The following is a 22,078-nucleotide window of genomic DNA, read 5'->3' as shown; positions in this document are numbered from 1 at the left end:
AATATGTTAATATATAAAAAAACTATGTCTCGGGCACTGGCTCTACCTATAATATGATTTTGTGTATAATTTCTACCTTATAGAAAATTTGATTAAAATATGTATAGATATAAAATATATTTAAGAGAGAAATAATTTATGAATAAATATTCCTTCTTATGCACCAATTAGATTTTAGAAATTATCGTCTACAATAAGAGTTAAAATTAAGTAATTATTCTAAAGTATTTTAGTCTGTTTTACAATTTTGTGGAGTTCTATGCCCAGAAATTTATATTAGATTCTCCAAAATAAATAGCTCACACTTCCCACCTTATCCTTCTTTATCCCCACTCTCTCTCGCTCTCTTATCCCGCCGGATTCACAAAACCACGAGAGAAGAAAGTAGCTAGAACGACCTCCAAAATCCAATTTTGATCCTTCCTACCATTCATGAATCTCTCAAATTCCTTCCCCTGATTGTTCCAGACGGTAGAATCTAGCTATTCGTGGGTCTCCTCCTTCTCCAACTCAACTCCAAAATGGCCGCACCCCAACTTCCTACTCCCATGACGAAGATCACTCCGTTGATCTCTCACAAGGTACTCTTGTCCCAAAGGCAATCCTGCCCAAAATCTGAGATGGGCAGTAACTTTTTCGGTCTAAAACCCCGCCAAACGAAAGATTTTATGGCGAGAACTGCGTCAAGTGGTTGCCGTCGAAGGCATCGATCGGGTGCGGTGAAGGCTTCTCTGGGTGGATTACTAGGTGGGCTTTTTAAGGGGACCGACACTGGCGAGGGCACGAGACAGCGGTACGAGGCAACCGTTGCTCTGATCAATAGGTTGGAGCCGGAGATGTCGCGGCTGTCAGATTCGGAGCTAAGGGAAAGGACATCTCTTTTGAAGGAGCGAGCTCGGAATGATGAGCCTATGGATTCTCTTCTACCTGTAAGACTCAAATGACTTCAGTAATTACGTTTAATTTTGTGTAATACTTGGTACAGGTTCAAATTTTGTTGCTTGGAGAAGCTTCTTTAGTTTGTAATTTAAGGGTTCCATTTGCAAAGTCAAAGATTGAGCATGTGAGAGTTAGTATGATTGTAATAGGTAAGATAGTGTAGTGTTAATCTTAAAAGTTGCTTTCCAACTCTAATAAAGGCCACTTGTTCTAATGCCAGATTGCCATCATTATGGAATGCACATATAGTTTTGAATGCTTCCTGCATACGGTCATATAGGTTAGACATGAACTTAGAAACTGCATCTCTCAGCATATAGCCACCACATATATAGCTTCACCCAGGAGAATAAGAAATCATGCAGAGCTTCCAAGGAGTCACATACAGTGTATATAGTGCTTTATCATGATGCATGTCAAGGCAAATTCTTGGTATCAAATTTCACAACTTAGTTTTCTTTTGTTTTGTGATACACCTTGTTAGAGTCTTTTCTTATTGCATTAGTTGTTTATTTTTATTAAAATAAAATTTCTGTAAGTTGCGTTCGAGCAGAAGAGGTCGCGTTCGAACGCCCTTGTAAACGCTTGCATCGGATTTGCAAAAACAGAGAACATGAAATGCGCGTTCGAACGCGATTGGACACGTTTGAACACCTACATCGCGTTTGCATCAAAGGAGAAAGATTTTTGTGCGTTTGAACGCGATCGGCGGGAGTCCACTAGAATTAGGGTTAATTATTGTTATTAGGGCTTATTGGCTAGTCTCTATAAAGGTGTGGATGGCAGCCAAAATTATTATGCTATTGGAATATTGGTTTCTTGCCTCTCTATCTTCTCTCTATCCTAATCTCCCTCCTCTCTCTTCACTAACCTATCACTTCTACCATTGGTAAGGTCTCTCCTAACTTCTAATCTCTTTCGTCTGTTGAGTCCTCCCTCTTCTTTGGGATCTCGACCACTTTTTCCTCTTCGTCTTTATCCCTTAAACAATATCACCCATCCACCCTCATCTCCATTATCATTCATAACCCTAACTTCCACTCCACCCGTCACTACCACTATCATCTGCAATATATCGTGTTTTCGTTCCAGTTGCAGTTCGAATATGCGAAGGGTGTAAATACAAAAAACGTAGATCAGGGAGTTACAGATCGATTCCACTTGGTTTCGTAATTTTTTGACTACGGCAGAATATTTGGTGAATATTTTTCCTCGGTTGCTCGGACTGTTTCCTGCAATAAATTCAGATCTTGAAGGAATTGTTCCGTAACCTATCATTTTGTCCTGTAAATTTGTTTCAAACTTTGATTTTAGTACTTAAAAATTTAAATTATTACTTATTAGCAGCTTTGCCGGTTTTCCTTAATATTCTAGACCCCAGCCAATAGAAAGAAGAGAAATGTGTGGAAAAGAAGAATAAGTTTAAAACTTTTGAAGAAAGAAACTAGATAGAGATAATATCCTGAATATTATATTACAAATTAACCAATGATCCAACAATCTCAAGTCAAACCTCGCTTGTAGGTCTGCTGGGAGAAGAAGTGGCATTTTAACTTTGGAACTTAAGACAAAGTCTTAAATTTTACCTCCCAATAGTTTGGCCTAAAATTGCATTGCCCCCTTGAACTTTAGTTTGTTTCACTGAATGCTATATGGTGACAACCGATATCCAAATACTTGGTTTTCTGTCTAAGCTTAATAGTTCTTTAGATGTTTATGCGGCTAAATTTTCCAACAATAAATCATTTTCATGGATAATTTAACCCTATTATTAAAAAAACACTCCTAAAGAGAGTGGGAGGGAGAGAAAAGTGTTTGTATGGGAGAACACAGAATTCCTTGGCCCTGAAAATTGTCCTGCTCTAGTGGAGGATGATCTCTCCAACCAGCTTGCTTTTTAACTCCAAGGATGTGTTTGTCTCAACTTTATCAGTACCTTAGGTTGCAATAGAAGCTCTCCAAACCCTATTTGTAGAGGATTTGTTGGAGGAAGGCATATATCCACCATCTTTACTTTGGTTTATGCTTGTATAACAGTTGCTCCCATGGGGGTTTAGTGAAAAGAAATAAGCTTCAGGATGGCTGCTTGATGGCTCAAAGCACGGGTAGCCAAAATGTAGCTGGCCCAATTATTTATTTTATCTGATTCAGGATGTTTATGGTTCCGAAGGTGTATCAGACATTTTGCAACCTCTGGTTCTCCTTTTGCCTCTTTAATGATTATTCTCAATATGTTTTTGAGAACTTTTCTTGACCTTTTTTATGTCAACCTCTTGTTTGCCTTTTGCACTCTCTTTGACCTCATTTAGCTACATTCATCATAAAAAATAGATCAATAAACTGCAAACTTCTGTATATATTGGTAGTGACAACTAATTAGTGCCTCATATTGTGAAGAGCCATATGTTCTATCTAATTAGTGCCTCATATTGCTGGCAGGAAGCATTTGCTGTAGTAAGAGAGGCTTCAAAGAGAGTATTGGGGCTTCGTCCTTTTGATGTTCAGTTAATAGGTATGCTTTTCGTGCTCATGCTCTTTATTGGACCTTCTGGATCATGCTAGAACTATCATCGAACCTCCAAGATTTAAGCAAATTGTTAGTATTGGGCATGAAAAATTACCAACTTTCTAAAATCTTGAGCTGTTAGAGAACAGTTATTTTTATATTTTATATTATAACACTCCCCCCTATTTTTGGGCTTGAGACATTTTGATAGGCTTAAGAAAAGGGCTCGACTTAAATGGGTGAATATTTTAATATTTTAAACAACAGATGGGCTGGCAGGATTCAAACTCAGAATTTTTAACGAATACAATGGAAACTTATTAACTGCTCTAAAAGTTTAAGGTCTCGTTTGCTTTGAGATTAAGGAAAAATCTAAGATAGCTATTCTAAATTCTTACTCTTAAAAAATTGTACCTCTGACGAGTAGAGTATTCTAATGTTTACTTGTAATGTGGTGTAATAATTACTTTTGATGTGACATAAAATTGAGATAAAATTTAAATGAGAAATGAAAATTGACTCAAATACCTTGATATGATATATAGATTTAAACTGAAGTTTTCTCATTTATTTTAGTTATGCAATACATATTTGTAAGTATGCATTGGCATACTTGTAAGTATATAATGAGATAGGTAGGTTAAAAGATAGGAGATAAGTGGAAAAATTGAGCAGGGGCTTTTAGTTTGTGAAATGAGATAAATAGATGGTAGGAGAAAGAAAGAGGAGATGATTTTTAAAATAATTTTATTCTAATCAAGAGTAATATTGTAATTGAATTTATGTGTGTAATAATTTGAATAATGTTTCTAATCTAGCATAGGGAACATTTAATGTTTCTTTTCTAATCTAGAATAGAAAGAAAGAAAATCCTGAATCCAACGGGGGCCTAAGCTATTATAGAATGGTAATTTATATTTTATATTCTAACATGATATAGTATTGGATGCCATTTTTTCTATCTCATGGCTGCACTTTGATTATGTTATTTTTGGTTAAATATCATTATATTTGTCCAAAATTTTTCTTGGATATTTAACTGGTAATGGGATTAATAATCATGTTTGTTTCACCATGTAACCGATTTGACCGTAGACTATAGCAGTTCTCTACATAGAGAAGTGTTACTTGTTTAGTCAGTTAATAATGGATGGAATTATGGAATTTTGCTATAACATTAATAACTCCTCCAGTTGATTTGCAGTTTTGGGCCTTTTGGCAAATAAATGATACATGAAGTTGTGAGCAGTTAAGGTCTCTTTATAACTTTACCTTCTATGTTGTCATTCATTTCTCTTCAGTGACAGTGTAGAGTATTTTCTCTTGTTCAGACGAAAAATAATTACAAAGAATTTTTTTTTGAGAATAAAACAAGGAAGCATATCCAAATTGATGATGCATGTATAATAAAAAATTATGGAATGGATAAGGGAGCTTCTATTGAAGCTAGCTTTCTCAATTCAGTTATCCTTGATTTCAGCCTAAGACTGGGATTGAAGCTAGTTATTACCTAAGTTAAAATTGGGTAGGAAAGTTGGCATATTTGCACAGTTCTATTGGAGCTATCTGTCTAGGAATATATATATTTATCTCACTTTTCTTGTTCTTTGAAACTTGGCTTCTGCTCAACTCAATTAGTTGTGTTTCATATTAGAAAATGAAAATATTCATCTAATATCAAGTCATTGATGTATGTGATTCTAATGTTTTCTGGTTGTGGGATGTGTAGGTGGAATTGTTCTTCATAAGGGGGAAATAGCAGAGATGAGGACTGGTGAAGGAAAAACACTTGTTGCTATCTTGCCAGCTTATTTGAATGCACTAAGTGGGAAAGGAGTCCATGTTGTTACTGTGAATGACTATCTTGCACGACGAGACTGTGAATGGGTTGGTCAAGTTCCTAGATTCCTGGGAATGCAGGTTGGACTAATCCAACGTATGTCATATCCTTCTTACCACAAATGTCGATGGTGTAATTAGACGAATTATCTATTTCATCTCTATTAATCATGTTGATTGAGGTGGGTGGTTCCAGATGATGCTCAATTGATAACTTATATATGTACTGGACATTATGTAGGTAATGGAGATCTAAATCAAAATAATTATGAACAAAATAGGAAGAAATTCTTGGGATTAGAAATTAGGTCCATCAGAATCAACTTGATGGAATCAAACATGGCCATTTGGATCTCACCTTAGCAGTTATTCTATTTTGGTCCAAACCTGCCCAGCTCCAAGCAACCTATTAATGGGAAGGGATATCGGGTAAAGTTTCAAATGGAGCATTGCGCCCAATCTAGATAAGATCTTTCATAAGGTCTTCCTAGTCAGACATGTTCGGCTTTGATTTGGGTCTTAGCAGATTCCAAAATACAAACTTGTGTCCTATGCAACTCTGGCATATCTTAGGCTGTTATTCTTTCTTGTTGAATTCCAAAGTTGTTTCCAGTGCATTTTTTTAGTCAAATATGCATTGTCCTTTATGCAAGTCTGGTATATTTTAGGACATTATTTTTATTGAATTCTACGTATGTTTCCCTCAGATTTGTTCTAGAAAGCAGAAACATGCTATTGATGTATTCCTTAGCCAATAATATTCCTTTCTTTTCTTAATATGATAACATAACATGAATTATATTTCTATCTTTATCATGTCTTGTGTTGACAGAGAATATGACAAGCGAGCAAAGGAGAGAAAATTATTCACATGATATAACTTATGTCACAAACAGTGAGCTTGGATTTGATTATTTAAGGGATAATCTTGCCATGGTAAGTTTTCTACCCATTCCATGCTTCAGTCCTTGTTCTATTGTAAAGTCTTGAAAGTATTTCTTGTGATAGATGTCTTCTAAAGCTGACAAATCTTGAATTTTATTTGACATATTAAGGGTTTTTCTGACAAGATTTGGATTTTAATACTTACAGACTGTTGATGAGCTTGTCTTGAGGGACTTTAACTACTGTATCATTGATGAAGTTGATTCCATTCTTATTGATGAAGCAAGAACACCTCTTATCATCTCAGGCCTTGCTGAAAAGCCGAGCGATCGTTACTACAAAGCAGCAAAGATTGCAACTGCTTTTGAGCGAGATATTCATTACACTGTAAGAAACAGAGCATATTGTAATCTATATACGCTTTTAAATCAATTTAAAATTCCCTACCAACTACTTGATGTAGGGTACTTAATGTCCATCTTTGTTAATACTGAAATCTCGTCTTTCCCTCAATAAGACTCTATTGCTCTCGTCTTATTTGTTTACTCACGGCTTCATCTGGGCATATTATAATCTCCTACCTGAAGTGACTCTTTAATTTGCTGGAAGATGAAATCTAGGATTGCTTTCCCTTTTGCTAAGTAATATTGAATATACTGGAAAGATATTCCATCCCTGTAAAGGTTTTGTTGACTAATGGGCAATTTTTCTCATGTTCCCTATAATAAGGTTTTCTTTTTTAGGTTGATGAAAAGCAGAAAACTATTCTACTTACAGAGCAAGGTTATGAAGATGCTGAAGAGATCTTGGACATAAAAGATTTATATGATCCTCGTGAACAATGGGCTTCATATGTTCTAAATGCAGTCAAAGCAAAGGAGCTCTTTCTTAGAGATGTAAATTATATTGTTCGTGGCAAGGAAGTTCTTATTGTGGATGAGTTCACAGGCCGCGTGATGCAAGTGAGTATGCCTTTCCTGTTGTGAATAAATTAGAGGGACATCTCCTCATCTCCTGTAACTGAAAATGATTCACTTCCTCAAATATCAAGATTCTATTGATATACTAAATGTTTTAGAAGACAGTAGACAATAGATGGGAGGAGAAGGGGCCACCTAGCACCTATGCGCTCATGCGAATGCCCGGGCGAATGCCTAAAATAAGCATACAAAAAAAGAAATAGTTAAAGAACAGTTAGACTATACATAAATTAAATGAAATGCAATATCAATTTATTACATTTCTACTAAGACTGTAATAAGCCATTAGAATAAAAAATCTTGCAGCATCTACATTCATTTTGAATTTCAAGCTCAATTGGCATACTAAGACATCACATAACAAGTTAAGGTGGACATCGGCAGACCTAAGACGGGTGGCTTGACGGTAAGTGGTTGTTTTCAAAGCAATGGATCCGTAGACCCTAGTCAAGACAGGCATATTCATGCAGGATAACTAAGTGAACATTAGTTCCTGTGCTGATATAGGCTATCCAAGACTCATGATCTAGATGTTACAGCCTACATTCTACAAATACCATCAATCAGATTCTCTTAACAAGGTCAGTCAGCTGCTTTATCAATTTTTTGAATTCTTAGATGGAAAACCATGGAAACTAGCACTAGTTTATCCTTTTTTAAAAAGAAAGTGGGCAAGAAACTTTATCCTTTTACTTGACAGTTTGATTACTTACTTATTCTTTTCACTGTGCATTTATTTATCCCCGAGCTCTTCCAGTTGAATTAGACATAAGATAGTTTGCATAACTAAGTGTCCTCTGTCTTTTACCTTCACCTTTTTTTTTCCTGTAAAATGGATCTGTCTTTTCTATAACCTTTGCTTTTAGCAAGCATAAATTGTAGTACTTTTTAATATTTCATATTCCTTAGGTTGCCTTGACCTTCTTTAGACTTTTATTTATGATTTTATTATTTTGGCAGGGCAGACGATGGAGTGATGGTCTTCACCAAGCAGTTGAAGCAAAAGAAGGTGTTCCTATTCAGAACGAAACAATAACACTTGCATCAATCAGCTATCAGAACTTCTTTCTTCAGGTGAGGCTAATGCTTATGTTTGATTTCATTTTTTTCTTCCAAACTTCCTCTCCTACACTGACAAAGATAAAACAGAATTGTTGTATTAGTTGTTATTGTTATCCTATAGGAAATAGGAAGCATTTATTATGGTGTAAGAGCCTAGTTTCATGTTTCACTTCCACTATCTCTGTACCAGCAGGACATATAATGTTTATTGGGCTTTACCTTTCTGCCTTCAATGAGCTGATTGGGCAAACCTTTTCCTGACAAAGATTGTCTAATTTGTCGTTTGCCAACTATCAGTTTCCCAAACTTTGCGGCATGACTGGCACTGCTGCAACTGAGAGTACTGAGTTTGAGAGCATCTACAAGCTAAAAGTTACAATTGTTCCTACAAACAAACCAATGATAAGAAAGGTAAAACTTTTCTGAAGCTTCAAATATTTATAGGAGTTTGGTTATATATTCTCATTCATTAAATATGGTCAGTTGACAACAATATCCTGCATGATGATATGATTATCAAAGTAGCAGAACATATCTGTTATGTCATTACATAAGGCATACCTTCTTAACTCTTTATGAGATTCATATGGAATATTTGGGGTTTAATTATTAAACTATGGTCAAGAAGCTGCAATTGATTTGTATGTTAAAATCATAAAATGTACTTATCTGTGAAAAGGAGTAAAGGACAACTGACTTTTGGAAGGGAAAAAGGTGCCCATGAATGGTAAGAATAATGAATTTCATGGTCCCCACATATTACAATTTGATTGCATAAAAGTATATCTGTAAAAGATTATAAATTCTACTTTACAACCTGAAAATTGACCCCAAAAGATGAATTCCTAAAGCTTTATAACCTTAGTTAACTGGTGGATTCTTGAGTATGTATCATTGTATATTTATGATATATGAAAATTTTGGATCTAGATTGTGCTTTTGAGTTTTGACAGTGCTACTAGTGTGAAAAGTGGTGTCCTGGGCTGATGGAGATTCTTATGGCTAGAAAGGTCACATTACAGGAAATCTACATTGAAAGGAAAATGGTCAAATAAAGGGGTTTAAGTTTTACTGACCAATTATTTGTCAAGTGAATATGAAATCTAGGTAGATCTCTAGTTATCCTACTAATACTACTTTAATAAAAAATACTGATTACAATAGACTGAATATCTTACTATGTCAAATGTAAAGAACTTGAATGAGACGTGCCATGCGAGGTTAAGAACATTAAAAATCAAAAGTGTGTAGATCACATGCTGCATAAGAAAGTCACGTTTGCTTCTTGTTTGCATAAAAAAGAAATCCTTTCTTGGCATCAGCTTAAATAACATGCATCATAATTTGTTATCTCAAGTATTAAGGAGTAAGGATATCTCCATTTTGCAGGATGATTCAGATGTAGTTTTTAGGGCAACAAATGGAAAGTGGCGAGCTGTTGTTGTGGAGATAGCAAGAATGAACAAGACTGGCCGCCCTGTGCTTGTTGGTACAACCAGCGTTGAACAAAGTGATTTATTATCAGAACAATTACGTGAAGCAGGAATTCCCCATGAGGTGAGGTAGCCAAACACTAGTTTGGTACATCTCTTTTACTTTTCGTCTATTACCTTGTTTGCTGCATACTTTTTTTAGAAAAACACTGGTGTAGTATATTTGTTTTACCTTTTGTTTTAACAGCTTATTCTCTGATTTTATCAGATGTGACAATGTGATCCATGAGCATTCACTTTCATAGATTCATACACAGCTTTGGTAGTAAACTAACTGCTAAATGTTACAAGAGTTAAAAGAACCTGAAAAAGGTTCAACCTGATAATCCTGCAAGTATTGCAATTTTAGAGAGATCTTTAGTTGGTAGTACCAGACATTAATAAATTAAATTTCAAGACCTAGACAAACAAATTTCCCGAGGAAATGACAGAAAAGCCTAGTTTTTCTCACTTCTGCTGAAAATTGAAAATCTTGCTGTAAGTATGAGATACCAAGTCTAAAGCTAAGAAAACTCAGTTGAGCATAATTTAGAGATGTAACCTATTTACCAGCTTTCCAAATAAAACAGGTGGACTCTTTATCAGTGTATTGTTTATTATTGCAACTGGTAGTATGCTTTCTCTACTGTACAGGCCCTATGTTGCCATTGTCCATCAGTTCTGATGGAAATGATATTTTAGTCTAATTCGACTCCAAATATTCAGCCTTCGAATATGAAGTCCAAATATCTAAGACTCATTGGTTGATGTGAGATCTTCTTTAAAGTGGGATCCATTGGCTCCTTTGTATGTTTATTTGCTTAATAATTTGTTGCTGCTTGAGCAGAGTTCTTCAGAATAGTATGAATAATGTTCTTAAAGTCTACTAGTACCAGAGGGTTTTCCATTGTTCTATGTGCTTTCCTATGGAATGCATAATGTTTAGTAGTTTATAATTTTATACACCTAATTTATTTTAATAAGCATGAAGTTTGTAATCCTTGTTTCATAGTTTAAAGTCCTATATTAGTGTTATCCTTAGGTCTTAAATGCAAAACCAGAGAATGTGGAAAGGGAAGCAGAAATTGTAGCACAGAGTGGGCGCCTGGGTTCTGTGACAATTGCCACTAATATGGCTGGACGTGGTACAGATATTATCCTTGGAGGTAATGCTGAATTTATGGGAAGGTTGAAGTTGCGAGAGTTGCTTATGCCAAGGTAGTTACTTTTGATAATACACCATTTAATTGTCATTAAATCTTCATGGTCAACAATTATACTGCAATCACCATTTATGCTACCATAACTCTATTTACGCTGGTTCTATGATGATATATATGACACAGAGTTGTCAAGCCAACAGAAGGGGTCTTTGTATCTGTGAAAAAACTTCCACCAAGGAAAACTTGGAAGGTAGAATTGTGAATGAAGTTATCATATTGAATTTTATGAAATAGGATTCAGTCTTACTGCATGAATTCATTTTTTCTTGCTTCCTTTATTTTCAGGTGAATGAAAGTTTATTCCCGTGCAACCTTTCTACAGACACAATATCATTTGCTAAGGATGCAGTGGAATTAGCTGCCAAAACATGGGGTCAGAGATCATTGACTGAGCTAGAAGCAGAAGAGCGGCTTTCATACACATGTGAGAAGGTAGTACAAATATGAACAATGATATATCAATATTATTCCGAGTTATGTGTAATATTTAACTCAATTGAAAGGTTTTATGTCTGATCAGTTAACATAATGGTGATATAATGGAATTATGGAAGTCAAATGGACAGTACATATTTTAGTGAAGCTATCTCTTGATGATGAGCTGGTCTAAATTACAAAATGATTGTCACAAATTATTAAAAATCATCACCCTCATCATTTTGCAAGTCTTTTCTCATCAATATGGGTTGTCTATGGTGCAACTAAAAATTTAATGGCTAGGATTTGACAAGTTCTTGTGATTGTCCATCAACCTTCAACCCTCTGAAAATTGATGCCATATTCCCGGCCGGTGCTGCATATTTTTTTGGACAGTTTTGTATGAGTTAATGGTGACTAGATTATTTCTGGAATTGAAATGCATTTTTGAGAATCTCTATTTAAAAATGCTAGTTCATAACTCTGTTGGCATTTCATACATTCATCTTAGTGTGCCTATGAGGGTTGAAATTCGTCAGTGAGAGGTAAGATGGTTGGCATGCAATTGATCAGTGCTGGATCATTTCACCTTGTGAATTTGAAATGTCCCTCGGATTTGAATGGCTAATAAAGTTTGATGACTGGAATTTCTTTTGTAGTTTAATTGGATTCATTCAGATGCATATGACCTTTTTCCTGCAAGAAACTTCTCTCGGAAGTGGTTCACAATGTAAATTGTACTTGGAAGGATTTCATTTGTACTTTACCTTGATTATGTTTGATGTGCATTCTTATAGATATCATATTATGAAATAAATTAGCATTAAGGACATATCTTTTTGAAGTAAAATCTCAAGTTTTTAAAGTACTGTCTTCTTTTTTCTTTCTGTAATAAAGTAGAACTGCAGATATGACATTATTCTGAACCAATATTGTTTGTTTTCTATGGTTTTTGTTGAGGATGTGTGGCCTATGGTGATTGTTTATTTGTTTTATAACTTTTATTCTGCTTTGTGAAGCTTTTTGTTGTGTTTTTTCATGATATTCTACTGGTAATGGTTCCAACAACATGTGTTACATATAAGACTTGGTTATGCTTTTCTACAATATTCTAGGGGCCTACACGAGATGAAGTCATTTCAAAGCTGAGGGATGCGTTCACCAAGATAATTGAGGAATATAAAATATACACTGAAGAGGAAAGAAAACAGGTCCGTTTTATCCACATGATTGGAATTTAGGTACTGTTAAAGGGGCCCTGTTATAGTTATTAACTAGGAACATTTATTCAGGTTGTTTTAGCAGGTGGGCTTCATGTAGTAGGAACAGAACGCCATGAATCTCGTAGGATTGACAATCAGGTAAAGCCAAACCGTGAAATTATCCATTATACTCGAGTTACTTTGTTGGTATTTCTATTGCAATTTTCTTCACACTTGGTAATTCAATAACATGTAGTTTTGAATGAAGATGCATATCCAAAATTTTATATGTTATCACTCTGATACATTGTCTGGAAACGCACTTCACTATTGTTATGCCGATGCTTATCCTTCTTGTCTTGGAGGATCTGCTCTAATGACAGATGTTCAGATTGAAGTATCATCTTAGCTTAGAATAGTTCTCTGTCTAACTCGATATATTAAAGCATACATGCTTTCACTCAACACCATCATCACTCATATATAATTGTTTGATGCTATGTTTCCACCAAATGTTCCCTCTGCATGCATTTTGCTGTCCATTTCTATGCAGAGGTTAATAATGCAAATTCTCTTCCTTGTCCATCTGACTCGTCAACATGTTCTGCCTGGTGCCCACAGCTTCGTGGTCGAAGTGGCAGGCAAGGGGATCCAGGAAGTTCTCGTTTTTTCCTTAGTCTTGAGGACAACATCTTCAGAATCTTTGGTGGAGACAGGATACAGGTTTTCACTTCATCTTAATTCTGTTAAATGTGAATGAAAGTCATATAACATGGGACATGTTTTCTCATATTATAAATTAAATATCAGCTTATTTCTATTTATTTAATTTTATGTTTTCATAAATTTTGTTTTTATAACATAAACTTGATTTCATGAGAAGGTTGATATTATTATGTAAGATCTATGTTGATATTGTTATGTAAGATCTGCTTTTGTCATCTTAGTTACTGAGACATTGTTCTTTGGGCTTCTCTTTTGAAAGGCTTCACCTCATTATATCACTGGTTCTGCTACCCCTGATGTACCAACATTTAAGAGGCTTGTATTCTTACTCCTCAATTAGGATAGCAAGGAATGTCGTTCAAATAAAACGGTTGAAAATTATGCTACATGTTGTTCCTATAAAGCTGATAAGCTGCTTATTTAGATATCCTCAGTGAGTAGTACATCAGTGCTATATGTACAAGTTTCTTTTGGACACCAGGGCTATTCCTTGTCTATATCAAACTATCACTATATGGATGATACAATTTGTATTACAAGAGACACTCAAAAGATCTTATCAGATGTATCAGCAGTGAAATATAAGAGATAATGCTTTTGCACATAACCTTTTGTTTTATGAAAAATTGTATTAAGGCCTTCGAAGTTCTATCATCATTAAGTTCGGGGGAAAAAGCCTTCACCTCATTATATCCCCAGTTCTTGGAATATGCGCATGTTGATGTACCAATATTTAAAATGACATTTATCTTTATGCCACCACGACAACAAGGAAGTATCGTTCAAATCAATGTTGTATTAAGCGCCTGCGATATGTGGGCAATCATGTGACCGCATAGCACCAATCTGGTGTGCAAGTGCATACGTGGGCACATATGCAGTCTAGCATTATTAAAAATAAAATTATATATAATTTATATCTAGTTTATTGAATAGTTTAGCATAACAAATTAATAAATAGGCAAAAGTTAGAAAGTAATATATGGAGAATCATTTTGATAATATTCTACCAACTAAAGATGCTACTTTCTAATCATATAATTACTCAATAAATATTTTCATGATAAATTGCACCAACAAGATTAATCCATAAAAAATTATTATGAAACACTATAAATATCTCACTCCCGCTTCGCGCCTGCGGCGTTTTCGCCAGACGGTAAAAAAGGTTGTGCTTGTGGCATGGCCTATGTCGACCACCAGCCGGCATGGTACATGCTGGCTTTGCCATAAAAGAGGGAGAGAAAAAGAGGAGGAAGGGAGACTACTCGCCTTGCCATCATGCTTGTCGTCTCGCTCATCATCGCCTGTCGCTCGTGTGCCTTAGCTTGAGGAAGAAGATGCCGCTCACGTCGGGGTACCCTAGCTGAAGAAAGGAGATGGGCTTGGTCGTGTCGAATAGAAAATTAAGTTGTCGATTGCGAAGGCATCATCAAGGGGATTGCTGTTAGGAGGCTTGCTGTGTGGCACCCCTCGTGCCAGTGATGGTACGCCACTGGCATGCCCAACGCCTATCAGCATGGGCATCGCTGATTTCATTATAATGACAACGTTTTCTTATGCATATGAGGGTGCATATATATACGATGCGGTCGTTGGTGGTGAATATGTGGGCACATATGCATATACAGTCTGCATATGCAGTCGGACCTTATATGAGGATCACATGCATAAGCCAGTTGACCCAGCACCATCACCTATGCATCAATTTGCAGTCTACGTGACCTCTTTATTAGACTCATAATTTACCTCAAATGTAGATGATTTTTTATGAGATCCCTAATATTTTATCAGTTATTATTTTTGTTTGGTTTCTTACGGTTCCTCATTGTTACATGGTGATTATGTTACAATCAAACAAACATTTGAAGAGGAGAAGAAATTTTATTCAAGATAGCTAGGGCTCAATTCCACTCTTACTTTTTCTCCCAAAAAAAAAAATCCTTACATCATACGATGTCTGCTTTCCTGATTCCAATCCTTACAATTAGTTCAGGGCACATCATGTGTACTGTAAAATTGTGATATTATCTGTCACGACTCGAAATAGGAATCATGACTGGCCATGCACCTCAATATGCTTGAGATATACGAAGCCTTATTAATACTTTCTAAGTGTACGATGGCAATAATAAATAAACGAAGAAGATCTGCTTTATTAAATTTAAACTAATTGCAATAATTATAAAATAATGTCATTGTTTTTAAGTCTCTAAACGAAAGAAATTTAACTTCTAATTTAAAGCATAAAATTCAAAAGAGCGGAAAAGTAAATAGGTGGATCCTAAGTGGAGGTGGAGTCCAGATACGTCTCGCTCAGTCGCCACGCTGACTATTACCTGAGATAGATAAATAAATTAAAAAGAAATTCATGAGCCAACAACTATAGCTCAGTGAGTGGAATCCACTCGAAACCAAATAAATTCTAAATTTTATTAATGTTGAATAAAATAAAATAAAAACTAAAAATCAACAATATACATAACAATTTGCAATAGGCATGCTCTTTAAATAATGACAATGATAACAATAAAGAGTTACAACTTGTAATTTTGCATGGTTTCAACATATTAATATTTTTCCAATATTTATACTGTCATATGTCTCAATGAGTCTATACCCTGTGAATCCACATAAACTAGAAGTTACCTCGAGATGACGCTCGGGACTTTTCTTTATAGCTGATCCGGTTAGGGTCATCAGATGGTATCACTATGTGATCAACACACTCCGTCTTTTTTACTAACCGTTGAGAGAAGCTAGAGTCACCTAAGAAATTTCTCATTCATCCTAGGACTGTTTCTTAACCTCGCCAGAGTCACCTAATAAAGTCACCGCAGTGATCTAATTTAAGACTTTCCCCTAGACTTCCAGATAGACTTAAGTTACCACGGAAAACTGCAAGCGATTTATACCAGGGTTGTTCTCTAAGTCGTACCAATACTAGTCTCAATTTTCTTTTCACTAATTTAATATTTGCACAAGGTATGGCAATGTACTGAGTATAATGATTAAATGCACACATAAAATGTAACAATTAAATTTACATGTAAGGATGAAATAAATAATTTTTGCACACAGAAAATTACATGGTATGACAAAGGTACGAAATATAATCAAAATAAATATGTGAGTGAACCCACTCACCTGAGTCTAGGCAAGATAACCAAAATCTCAAATCTCTAGCTCACGTACTAAAAATCACCACCTTTAATAATAAATAATAATAAAATTTTTAATTTGAATAATATCAATATTTTTAAAATTAAAAAAAAAAACTAAAAAGAACAAAAATGGGTTAAATTACCTATTGGATTGGGCTGGGCTAAGGCCCAGCCAAAATAAGTGGATTGGGCTACGGGCCAACCCACAGCCCACCCATTTAGGTGGTTCGGGTCCAGTCCTTGGATCCGAAATCCAAACCCGAGCTCGAACCCGAAACTAATAAGAAAAGGGTTGGCTCGGGTTAAACCCGAGCCCCACCCAAAACCTTTTCTTCTCGCGATCGACGCGAGGAAGAGAAGAGTTAAGGGAGAGAGTGACCGTCGGCAACCCCGTCGGCGACGGTTCGATGACCACCCTCAAGCCTCTCGACTCTCTCTCTCTTTCTCTCTCGTGACTTCGTCGTCCTCACGAGGTGGAGGAGAACCCGCATACGGTGATCGACTTCATGGCCGACGGCGACCGGAGCCACGAGGGCTCCAAAGGTGAACGCCCATGGCACGAGGCCAACGGCAAGACGCTTCCAGTGATGGAGCGGCAGAGATCTGTGGCTGCCGGCCGGCGTGACTCGCCGACGAAGCCAAAATCTCACGAATTAGGTATTTTCATTTTACCTTATTGAACTGAAATTAAATTTGACGGGTAGGAGAGGGCTTACCAAGGAGTCACGTGGTGGTCTCCGATGGCTCGGCGGCACTTCGGCCAGGCCGATTCCACTGCGTGATTCCGACGGTGAGAAAGAAGAAAGCGAAGGAGGAGAGGAAGAAGAGAGGAGGAGGCTGAGGGGGATTAAGAAGAGAGAGAAAAATTACGGTTTAATTTATAGAGAAAGATCCAAATCTAAATTAGATTTGGATTCAGCGAGATTTTCTGCGACTGTCTCGTCGCGTGCCGGAGAGGGAGAGGGGAGGGGGTTGCACGTGCAAAGCACGTGCACCCTCCTCTCTCAACCCCCCCCTTTTTTTTCTCCGGTTCTCACATTATCTGATCTTCATTTAAATGTCTATGGTGTGATCAGTGGATCTTGTTTTCATTACATCTCACTGCCAGCAATTGTTCCAATTCCAGAAATAATGGTGATTTTTATCATAAAACTGCCTTCAGACATCTGTGTGCTTGACAATGTTGTCTGCAAGATATGCAATAAGCTTCATGAAGCAAGCTTTTGATAAGTTAGATCCTCTAGAGTGAATTGTTTTTTCTAAGCTACATATTTGCCATTCGTTATAGCAAAATGTGTCCTTACCCATAAAAAGTGCAGGGCTTGATGCGGGCTTTTAGAGTTGAAGATCTCCCAATTGAATCTCAAATGCTTACAAAGGCACTAGATGAAGCTCAAAGGAAAGTTGAGAATTACTTTTTTGATATCAGAAAGCAGTTATTCGAGTATGATGAGGTATTGAATAGCCAAAGAGATCGTGTGTATGCAGAAAGAAGGCGAGCCCTTGAATCTGATAGTCTTCAGTCCCTTATTACAGAATATGCTGAATTGACAATGGATGATATATTGGAGGTATAAGTTTATTATGAATCTTATAGTCTGGTGGTTATGTTGAATGTAGGAGCAGTCATTAATATCTTTTCATGACCATAAATATTTAATTCTGTTCTTTATTTTAATTGTTGTTTGCAAATGAATAGGCGAACATTGCCTCAGATACTCCAAGGGAAAGTTGGGATTTGGATAAGCTGATTGCGAAACTGCAACAGTAAGTTACAACCATGCAATGTTTATCGCTAACCTGTTTAATTATTGCGAAAAGGCAATGGTAGAAGAGACGGGAAAAGAAACTGCTCCAAAGAAAGATATTGGGGTTCCCAGTGCTTCTCCACGCCCAACGAGATGTGCCAACCTCGGGATACTCGACCGAAGCGATTCCCCATTGGCAATGTTTCTGATAGTCCTCCCTTCTTTGCAAGGGAGTTGACATTAAGTCCCTCCCATCCCCATTCTTTGAGAGCATTGTGATTACTAAAGCCTCACCTACTTAGCTTCTGCTACCAGCTCATACCTAGGTGTCTTCATAATCAAATGGTCAAAACTCTTTTCATGATCAACCAATTCTTTCTGGAGATTTAGTTGGTTGTCTAGTTGTCTGCAGATAAAAAAAGTTCCTTACACCTTTAATATCAACCTTATTAAGTGCTGATGGTATTCCTTGCATTTTGTTTCTGGAAAAAAAATCAAAATTTTTTGCTGTTAAGTTCCATTAGTTACAGAGAAGTGTAAATTAGGAATATCAGCAATTGCATACAGCTCCATGAAATATAACTGTAAAAAATCAGGGTAGGCATTAATTGCTTACAAATTTGTCGCTTTTTTTTAATGTGAAAAAAAATCATATGGTGTGGTCCTATTAGTGTACTATCTCAAATATCCTTGCAATTTTTTCTAAAAATTTTGCAAGGCTTTAGTTAATTGAAAGGTTGGACTTCAACTTATATAATTCACATTGATTTGCATGATCTAGAAGAGTATGTTTGAGCCTTAACAATTATCCACTTGGCAGGTACTGCTACCTGTTAAATGATTTGACACCAGAGTTGCTAGGAAGTAAATGCTCCAACTATGAAGATTTGCGGGATTATCTTCGTTCCCGAGGACGGGAAGCATACTATCAAAAAGCGGTTAGTTTTTTGATAATATAATTCTTCAATGATTAAGAAGTCGTGATATATAAGCCACTCAGCATGGTGATACTGCTTGTATTTGGCACAACTTTTACTTTTTAACAAGAAATTAGATTAAAAAAATCTTGTTGCTTAAACTAACTTATGTTTATTATTTTCTTTACTACATATATTAGAAGCTTTTTAGCCATTGTGCTAGAAGATTCTAGGTTATGCAGCCTATTCAATAAATTCACCAAGTTACATTTTGTTCTGAATTTAATATTTTTCAGGAGATTGTAGAAACGCAAGCACCGGGGCTGATGAAGGAAGCTGAAAGGTTTCTAATCTTAAGCAACATTGACAGGCTATGGAAAGAACACTTGCAAGCCCTGAAATTTGTTCAGCAAGCTGTGGGCTTAAGAGGATATGCTCAGCGCGATCCCCTTATCGAGTACAAACTTGAGGGGTATAATCTATTCTTGGAGATGATGGCCCAAATCCGAAGAAATGTTATTTATGCTGTATACCAGGTTTGTCTTTCCGTGTTGCATATATAAAATCTTTTCACAAAATAATTGACCTATGCATAGATCTATCTCAAACAAAATTGTGTATGTGCACGCTTCACCAACAGATAATTTATCTAAGTGGACAGATACTTTATTACTTAGTGGTGCAAACTGAGTTTCTTTTCATACCTAAAGGCTCTGTGTTGTCAAGTAGCAGTAAGGGGTCGTTTGATTTCTTGTATTTAGAAATACATGTGTATTAAGAGATTCACATTTCTCTAGCTGTTATATCTAGAGAAATAAATGACTTGTTTGGTTGATTGTATTTCATAACACTGTATTTATTAAACACATGTTTGATTAATTATATTTCATAATGACGTATTTGGTAAACAAGTGTTTACTTATAGGAGAATAGAAAAGAGGAGAGGAAAGATGAGCTACAGTTGAGGATGGAAATGAGAGGAGAGGAGAGAGGTTGGGGTTGGGTTGAGATTGAAATGAGAGAAAGATGAACATGTTGGGATGATTAGATATAGTATTTTGGCATCCATTTGATCTAAGGGCGTTTGGTTTCATGTGTTTCAAGATATAGTATCTATAGTGTTAAATGAGAAATCAATATAAACAAAAGTTTAATGTCTTTCCTCTTCTTCTTTTTTCAATTAAAGATTGAGAGAATGTGTTTTAACATTCATTTAATTAAAGTGGATGCCAAGATGCTGCATGTGAGTACATCCTAATCATTGAAAAGAATATTTCATGGGTTTTATAAATTAGAAACTAATTTTCATATTATACTTTATAATTGTAGATGTAGCTTTTCTAGATATATGTAGCCAAACGGCCCCCAAATGAATGCCAAAAGACTGTTGCATTCAAGTATAATTAGTTTCTTAAAATACTGTTTTTCAGATGGTGTGCTAATCTAAACAATAATTTTTGAATTAGATGCTGTATCTATTAATATAATATTTAGAAAAGCTCTCAACGAAATAACTCCTAAAATAGTCTGTTACCAATATGCAATATTTAAGGGAACTTGAACTTTAGAAAAGTAGCATGCCGTTATCTCCCTGTATTGCCTGTTTCTTGTTAGCAATCGACTTAATACCTGCCGGACTACTTCGAATAAAACCTGTTCATCTATCAGATTCAGTTCTTGTCTGCAGTATTCCAATATCTGAGGATTTTTCTTTTCTTTTCTTTTCTTTTCTTTCTCTTCCCTTTTTGACAGAAGGCTGCTTTCGTTGCTTGAGTTTAACCTAATAAGTTAGATAGGTCTCCCTAGTAAGAATTGTAGCACCTGTTATCAGACCATCCTTTTCTCCAAAGTTCCTTGTCCTGGATATGACCACGTAATTTTGAAGGATTGACGCCCAGATAACCATCACTATTAACATGCTCTAAGTTTTCCTGTGGTAGGATTTAGGACAGTTCTTCCATGGGTTGTACAACTTCAGTTTTTTTCGCATTTTCCAGTAATATATATCATGATTATCGTCGTTGCTGCGTTAAGCAAGATATTTTTTTTTTCTTTTTTAACCAAGTCTGGGAGTGTCATCCTTGCAGTTCCAGCCAATGATGGTGAAGAACCAACAGCAAGACGAAAAATCACAAAGAAAGGGATCAAAAGCAAAAGGAACAGACAATGATGCCAATCCCGTTGGTGCTGCAAAGGTTGCATCATAATGTACGCAGGATAAATTGCAGGTTTCACACTGATGCATGCTCAGTAACACGACTTTTAAAAGAACACAAAGGAATACAGATGGTTAGCTGGTCAGCCAAAAGCTTCACGCAAGCCTGGAAGCATTGTTCATTTTATTTATTATCAGATATCTCCAAAGGAGCTGTTGGCTATTTATTATAAACCTTGTAAATTTTGACATGATGTTGTGAAGGTGTGAAAGGGATCATATATATATATATATATTCAACTGTATCAAATCTGAGATCAATATGTTTGCAAATCCTCCAGATCCACCTCCCTTTCTTCCATTTGCTTTGTTTGTCCTAGCTAAAATAGTTTCATTTTGTATGTGGTCTCTAAGTTCTGAGTTCTTTGAGGATCTTATTTGCTTGAAGCTTTTTAGTCCTTGTTAGCCATTGACCACATTGCCTGCATCATTTGCACATTTTCCCTCCCACAGCAATGCTTTTGCTCCTTCTAGCGTTTCCTTGGTGTCATTTTTGTTGGTATTAGTGTTCTTGGGGTCTGAATCATGTAAGGCTTGCTTCTTCTAAAACTTATTTATGATCAGATGTTTTCCAAAGGAGTTGGGTAATTAGACCTTGTAAAGTTTGAGATGATGTTGCAAAGGGGATTATTATGTTGGCTAATCAAATCTGAGATCAATATTATGCTTGCAAACTTGCCAACGCATGCCAGATGATTTGAACTACCCAAACGTGATGATGATATTTTGTCACGGCGTTGGGGCGGGGGTGTGTTGGGTGGGTGGGTGGGGAGTGGGGTGGGG

General features: G+C 36.1%; 1 protein-coding gene across 1 annotated transcript; it reads left to right on the top strand.

The window, feature by feature from the left end:
* The first annotated feature begins 325 nt into the window (after positions 1-325).
* LOC140790990 (protein translocase subunit SECA1, chloroplastic) lies at positions 326-21,545 on the top strand. Its single transcript, XM_073141330.1, has 20 exons — positions 326-929; positions 3,379-3,451; positions 5,175-5,381; positions 6,117-6,220; positions 6,377-6,556; positions 6,913-7,131; positions 8,110-8,223; positions 8,509-8,622; positions 9,601-9,768; positions 10,726-10,901; positions 11,030-11,096; positions 11,192-11,338; positions 12,439-12,534; positions 12,616-12,684; positions 13,147-13,248; positions 17,735-17,986; positions 18,115-18,182; positions 18,984-19,101; positions 19,377-19,616; positions 21,168-21,545. The coding sequence occupies exons 1-20, from the start codon at positions 522-524 to the stop codon at positions 21,285-21,287; spliced, it is 3,042 nt and encodes a 1,013-aa protein (XP_072997431.1). The 5' UTR covers positions 326-521; the 3' UTR covers positions 21,288-21,545.
* Positions 21,546-22,078: the final 533 nt, after the last annotated feature.

The sequence above is a fragment of the Typha latifolia genome, chromosome 6 (genome assembly GCF_019914945.1).
Source record: "Typha latifolia isolate L0001 chromosome 6, TyphaL0001v2, whole genome shotgun sequence".
In the NCBI taxonomy this organism is placed as follows: domain Eukaryota; kingdom Viridiplantae; phylum Streptophyta; class Magnoliopsida; order Poales; family Typhaceae; genus Typha; species Typha latifolia.
This window is presented reverse-complemented; position numbering and strand designations above follow the sequence as displayed.

Coding starts and splice junctions, on each gene's coding strand:
- LOC140790990 (XM_073141330.1), top strand. CDS start 522: ATGGCCGCACCCCAACTTCCTACTCCCATGACGAAGATCACTCCGTTG. Junction 11,339..12,438: donor TTTCATACACATGTGAGAAG/GTAGTACAAATA, acceptor ACAATATTCTAG/GGGCCTACACGAGATGAAGT. Junction 19,617..21,167: donor TTATTTATGCTGTATACCAG/GTTTGTCTTTCC, acceptor TCATCCTTGCAG/TTCCAGCCAATGATGGTGAA.